Source organism: Bos indicus x Bos taurus, chromosome X, assembly GCF_003369695.1.
Source record: "Bos indicus x Bos taurus breed Angus x Brahman F1 hybrid chromosome X, Bos_hybrid_MaternalHap_v2.0, whole genome shotgun sequence".
NCBI lineage: Eukaryota > Metazoa > Chordata > Mammalia > Artiodactyla > Bovidae > Bos > Bos indicus x Bos taurus.
In genome coordinates, this window is record NC_040105.1 from 1,750,069 (window position 1) to 1,756,873 (window position 6,805).

General features: G+C 59.5%; 1 protein-coding gene across 2 annotated transcripts in view; it reads right to left on the minus strand.

Moving 5' to 3' along the window:
• Window positions 1–1,013, minus strand: part of PRKX (protein kinase X-linked) — a 59,508-nt gene extending 58,495 nt beyond the window's left edge. For both annotated transcript variants that reach the window (XM_027533630.1, XM_027533629.1), the window contains exon 1: window positions 767–1,013. In XM_027533630.1, the coding sequence (XP_027389431.1) occupies window positions 767–899 (133 nt within the window). In that variant the 5' untranslated portion in view covers window positions 900–1,013. The remainder of the gene's footprint in view (window positions 1–766) is intronic.
• Window positions 1,014–6,805: the final 5,792 nt, after the last annotated feature.

Here is a 6,805-nt window from a genome sequence, read left to right on the forward strand (position 1 = left end):
CCGACCCGGGTGGGCGGCGGGGTGGGGAGGGCCCGCGCGAGACCACCAGTGTGAACTGATCCCCGGCAGGCTTTGTGACGTCGGGATGGGGGGGCGGGTGAGAGCGGCCAGACAAGGAGATGGTTGCTGGGGGGGCACCGCGCGGTGCTGGGGCGGGGGTGGGGGTGGGGTGCCGGAAATCTCAATAAAGAGACTTTGAAAGATCGAGAGAGTGCGCCCGCAGGTGGGGAGACGAGATCTCAAGGGGCGGGGTTGGGGGGGAGCCTTCTAAATCTATGAGTGCTGGGGAGACAGTCCAGAGAAAGGAATGGTTGCTGGGGAGGTTGGGGGGACGGGTGTACCGGGCGGGAAATCGCAATAAAGAGACTTTGAAAGATCCTGAGAGAGTGCCCGCAGGTGGAGTGGCTCTTAAGGGCCAAGGTGGGTAGGTCTTCTAAACAGAGGAGCGCTCGGGAGGTAGGGGGGCAGTCCAGACAGCGGCAAGGCTGCTGGGAGGTGGGGGGCTCTGGGGGGTGGGGAGAGATGTAAATAAAGAGAGTTTGGACGATCGGGAGAGAGGGAAGGCTCTCCAGGACCGGGGGGTAGGGGGGGCGGGGAGAAGCTCTCCAAGTGTAGGGGCGCTCGGGGACCCCCACGTAGGCAGACGGGGAGGGACCGCGCCAGAAGGGCGCGCCCGGGGAGGCGGCGCTAGAGGGGCGAGCGCACGCGACCCTTTTGTGTGCCGGCCCGAGTCCCCCCGGGGGCGGCGGCGGCGCACAGAACTCACCCACGGTAGCCCGCATGTGGAAGTCGTCCGGCCGGTAGGCGAGCGGCTCGGGCTCCGGCGCGCCCGCGGTGGGCTCCGCGGGTCCTTCTCGGGGGCCGGCGGCGTCCGCCTCGGCCAGCGCGCGCGCCTCCATGTGGGGCGCGCAGAGATCCCGGGGGTCGCGGGGCGCGGGGAGGGGTCCGCGCGGGGCCGGGCTCCTGCGGACGCAGCCTCGGAGGGCGGCGCGGAGGCGGCGGCATCAGCCGGGCCCCCCCATGCGCGTCCCGGGGGGCGGCCGAGCGCGCCGGGGACAAAGGCGCGGCGCGGCGCGGCGCTCAGTGCAGGGGCGGCTGGAGGGAGCAGCCCCCGGCCTCCAGGGGCGGCGGGGGCGCGGCCGGGGCGCGCGGCGGCGGCGGCGGCGGCGGCGGCGGCGAGGCGGGGTCCCGGAGGCCTCGGGAGCCGGGCTGCGAGTGCATTCCTCGGGGCACGCGAGCGCCGCCCCTAACGCCGGCCGCTGCGAGCGCGCTACTCGGAGGGAGGGAAGAGCCGGCGGAAGAGGGCTGGGCGGGGCCGCGACCGCGCTCCCTGAGCCCGCCCCGGGCGCCGGCCCCGACCCTGCTCGCGCGGCTCGGGCGTAGGCCCGCCTCGGCTGGCCGCGCCTCCGTTAGCCACGCCCCTTCCTACCCTATGTTGGCCTGTGGCCCGGCTCCGCCACGCCCCGACTCCGCTAAGCCACACCCCTTCCTACTCTACGTTCGCCTATGGCCCGCCTCCGCTGGTCCCGCCTCCGGTGACAACGCCTCCGCTAGTCCCACCTCCCCTGGCAACGCCCTGCTAAGCCCCGCCCCCTCTGCGCTCGGTTTCGGCCGGTCTCTGCTAGCCCTGTCTCCGACGGCCACGCCTCCGCTGGCCACGCCTCCTATAAGCCCCGCCCCTTCGTACTGTACGCTCGGCTATGGCCCGCCTCCTGTAGCACCGACTCCACGGGCTCCACCTCCGCTAAGCCACGCCTCTGCTAAATTACGGCCCCTCTGCCTACGGCTACGCCCCGTCACCCTCCCCCCGACTACGTCGATCCGACCCTGCGCGCGCGGCTCGGGCGTAGCCCGCCTCCGCTAGCCACGCCCCTTCCTACTGTACGTTCGACTACGGCTCGCCTCCGCCCCGCCCCACCGCCGCTGGCCACGCCTCTGCTAGCCACGCCCTCCAGCGCCGCCCTCCTCTGCGCTCGGTTACGGCCTGTCTCTGCTAGCCACGCCTCCGCTAGCCTCGTCCCGTCCTATTCTACGTTCGTCTGTAGCCTGCCTCCGCCCCGTCCCACCTCGGCTAGCCCCGCCTTCGCTAGCCCCTGTCCCCTGTCTGCGCTCGCCTATGGCCCGTCTCCGCCACGCCTCCGCTAAGCCACGCCTCTGCCTCGCTATGTCCCCCCCCTCTGCGCTCTGCTATGCTCCGCCTCGACCACGCCACGCCCCCGACAGGCCCCGCCTCCGCTAAGCCCCGCCTCCCCTGCGCATCCACGACTCTCCGCCACCGACAAGTCTCCCCTAAACCCCGCCTCCGCCTCGCCCCTCTTCCTCCACGCCGGGTCCCCGGCGCTCTGCTAAGCCCCGCCTCCGCCGCTGCTCGCCTCAACTAAGCCCCGCCTCTTCTACACCCCGCCTCCGCCCCGCCCAGACGCTGGATACCACTCCCTCCCCCGCTGCCCAGGCGACCCTCCACAGCAGTGGAAAGGCCGCTTACGTCCATGTACCTATGTTAGTCTCTCAGTCATGTCCGACTCTTTGCGACCCCGTGGACTGCAGCCAGGCCTCACCAACTCCAGCAGTTTGCTCAAACTCATGTCCATCGAGTTGGTGATGCCATCCAAGCATCTCATCCTCTGTCGCCCCCTTCTCCTCCCGCATTCAGTCTTTCCCAGCATCAGGGTCTTTTCCAGTGATTCAGTTCTTCACATCAGGTGGCCAAAGCATTGGAGTTTCAGCTTCAGCATCAGTCCTTCCAATGTATATTCAGGACTGATTTCCTTTAGGATGGACTGGTTGTATGTCCTTGCAGTCCAAGGGACTCTCAGGAGTCTTCTCCAGCACCACAACTCCAAAGCATGAATTGTTTGGTGCTCAGCCCTTTTTTATCGTCCAGCTCTCGCATCTGTACATGACTATTGGAAACACCATAGCTTTGACTGTACGGACCTTTCCAGACAAAGTAATGTCTCTGCTTTTGTCTACAAGTCTGTTTTGTCATTGCTTTCTTTCCAAGGAGCAAGCGAGAGCAGGTGTTCATAGGGGGAGGTGTGTACTTGGCCTCCACATCCCGGGGGACCCCAAGGGTGGAGTCCCTGCCAAGCTCCTCTGGGAGACTCGTGGGCGTGAGAGGTGTCACCGGCCCAGGAGTCTGAGGGTGTGGTTCAAAGTTTAAAAAAAATAACTTTTTTGAAGAGCTTTCCTGGTGGCTCCCTTGGCGTTCCCTTATAGCTCAGTTGGTAAAGAATCTGTCTGCAAGGCAGGAGACAATGGGTTTGATTCCTGCATGGAAAAGATCCCCTGGAGAAGGGAATAGCAACCCACTCCAGTATTCTTGCCTGGAGAAGTCCATGGACACAGAAGCCTAGTGGGCTACAGTCCACAGGTTCGAAAAGAGTTGGACACGACTGAGCGACTATCACTTTACACTAAAAAATAAAACTGGAGTTGACTGAGTGCTCAGCTGACTACGCCATGCCCATTAGTCCACAACAGGCAGTAGACAGATCCAGCGAGTAATCAGCGGGACTGGGGTGAGTTCAGCCCAGCCTTGCCAGACAAAAGTGATGTTATAAAGATGTGCACAGTGGGGGAAGAGCGGAGCTGCACAGGGACCTCTCTTGAGGGTTTCTTGGCAGCTTCAGATAAATCTTTGTTTTTTTTAAATTTATTAGGCTGCTCCAGGTCCTTGTTGCAGCATATGGGATCTAGTTTCCTGACCAGGGGTCAAACCCTGGTCCCCTGCATTGGGAGCACAGCGTCTTAACCACTGGACCACCAGGGAAATCCCTGATAAATCTTTAATTATTTCAAAAGAACTATTTTTAAAAATACTAAGAGGCAGATAATAGAACAAGCAAGAGCAGTGCATGGGAGCTGATGGGCTGCTGGTTTAAACACACCTGAGATGATTTGGGGAAAGACATGCAAGATGATCAGATACATTAAAATTTCAGACACACAAGGATAGTTTTTGTTCTCTTTTCTTTTTCCCTAGTGGAAGTCTGTCTCAGGCCATCTGTGATTATAGCTATACCACTTGCACCAGCCAGCCAGTTTCTCTGGTTGTTATTCAGTCGCTCAGTCCTGTCCAACTCTTTGCAATCCCGTGGAGTGCAGCACACCAGGCCTCCCTGTCCATCACCAACTCCTGGAGTTTACTCAAACTCAAGTCCGTTGAGTCAGTGATACTATCTAACCACCTCACTTCGCCCTCTGCCGTCCCCTTCTCCTCCCACCTTCAATCTCTCCCAGCATCAGGGTCTTTTCCGATAAGTCAGCTCTTCGTGTCAGGTGGCCAAAGGATTGGAGTTTCAGCTTCAGCATCAGTCCTTCCAATGAACATCCAGGACTGATTTCCTTTAGGATGGACTGGTTGGATCTCCTTGCAGTCCAAGGGACTCTGAGGAGTCTTCTCCAGCTGCAGCTCGGCTGGCCCAACTAGAAACGCCTCGAATGAACCTTTCTGAGCCGTCCCCGCCGCACCCTCACCCCCAGGCTTCCGCCAACCCGGCTCAGCCGGCCGCAAATCCGCGGCCCACAATCTGAGCACCGTGCCAGTGTATAGTTTGGCGCAGTTCCAGCCCTTCCGCCCTAGGAAGGGAGTGTCCTGCCCCTGCGTCCTGGGGGTTGGGGTGGGGACCGCCTATCGCAGGGGTCGGGATGGGGACCGCCCATCGCCGCGGCAAGAACTTCAGAAAGGAGGCGTGGGCCCGCTGGGAGCGCGAGGCAGGAAATCAGAACAGACTCTGGGTGTGGCTTTTCTGCCGGCCTCACCTCAGCCCTGTTGTTCCTTTTGTGGGTGGCTTTTACCTCCGGGCGTGACTCTGGTCAGGTTGCCAGACCTTGGGCTGTAATGCAAAGAATGCGCTCCGGGAGCGGGCGGGGCGAGGGGAAGGGCTGCTCGCCCCCGCGGCTGGTTTAGACAAAAGCCGGTGCCCCGGAGCTCAGACCACCCGCCAGGTTCTGTCCCGCAGAGGGATCGCCTGGGGGTCTGACTGGCTGATGAAGGTCGGTGGTCAAGGCTGGGGTTTTACACCCAGGGAAAGGCACGCCTTCCCCTTCTGAGTCCAAGCTTTCTCTGCTTAACGGCTGCTGCTGCCAAGTCGCTTCAGTCGTGTCGGACTCTATTCGACCCCATAGAAGGCAGCCCGCCAGGTTCCTCTGTCCCTGGGATTCTCCAGGCAAGAATACTGGAGTGGGTTGCCATCTCCTTCTCCAGCTCAACGGCAGGACAGGCCAGTGAATCCGAGCGAGGAGGTGTTGAGGCAAGAAGCGACTTTAAATCTGGGAGCCGGGAGATCGAGAGGAGGGCAGGCTAGCGCCTCCAAATAAGCATCTTATTGGGGTCTGGATGCCAGGTTCTTTTATAGATCCGAGAGAAGAAAGCAATCAGGAGCTAAAGTAAGAAGGCAGCGTGGAGGGAGAGGCACTGGGGAAGTCAAGAGAAAGGGTCTTCAGTCTTGCAAAAACATCTCCAAGGGAGGGGTGTGTTCATCTCATCTATTGAGAGAGTCCCCGGGACTGTGAGGAGATCCAACCAGTCCATCCTAAAGGAAATCAGTCCTGAATATTCTCTGGAAGGACTGATGCTGAAGCTGAAACTCCAATCCTTTGGCCACCTGATGTGAACAACTGACTCCTTGGAAAAGACCCTAATGCTGGGAAAGACTGAAGGCGGGAGGAGAAGGAGATGACAGAGGATGCAATGGTTGGATGCCATCACTGACTCAATGGACATGAGTTTGAGTGAACTCCGGGAGTTGGTGATGGACAGGGAGGCCTTGGCGTGCTGCAGTTCATGGGATCACAAAGAGTCAGACACGACTGAGTGACTGAACTGACCTGAACTGAATCTCATGTATTCACAGGTGGGCAGAGACAAACCATGTCTCGCTGAGCTGAACAAAAGCACTTTACTTTCCAGTCCAGCAGAGGGGCAGGGTCCTCCAGGCAAGCTCCTGGGTATGATTATAATAATTAAAGCAAGTTAGACAAACAGGTTTCCAACCTGGAGTCAGAGTTGGCTTTCTCCCTGCAGCAGTGATATCCCAGGAGGAAAACTGTTAACAGAGACACTTTGAGGATTAAAGTCTGGGTTGCGGGTTGGATCTGACCCTTGCTCTCCGGTCCAGGGGAGTGATCACGGACCTACCTGTTGCTATAAATATCCTGGGCGGGTCTCATCACACCCTGAAAACAAAGCAGCTTTCATCTGCACGGTTCATAAAAATTCAGCAACCACAGCAAAAAGAGAGGGGGTAGGGGGGAAGCCTTTTAAGCAAGGCATTATACAGTCATAACCACCTTTGTGATGAGCTTGAGGTTGTGATCAGGGACAAGGAGTTACTGAGCTTTGTAATCAAGAAGGAATGACAGCCACCTCTAGCAAGGATGAGGTGTCAATTCAACACCATAACAGGTGTAGGCAGTGTTGAAGAGAGGAGAGAGACAACGGGTGGTCTGGGAGTGCAGCTGGACACTTCTCTCAGGATGGCCTGCATGCTAAGTTGCTCAGTCTTGTCTGACACTTGGCAGCCCCATGAACTGCAGCCCTGAGACTGAGTGAGCTTCCCCGATGGCTCAAATGGTAAAGAATCTGCCTGCAGTGACCTGGGTTCGATCCCTGCCTTGGAAAGACCCCCTAGAGGAGGCAATGGCAACCCCGTCCAGTAGTCTTGCCTCGAGAATCCCATGGACAGAGGAGCCTGGTCCATGGGGTCACAAAGAGTCGGATACGACTGAAGCAACTTGGCAAGGACTGCAGCCCACCTGGCTCCTCTGTCTGTGGGATTCTCCAGGCAAGAATACTGGCATG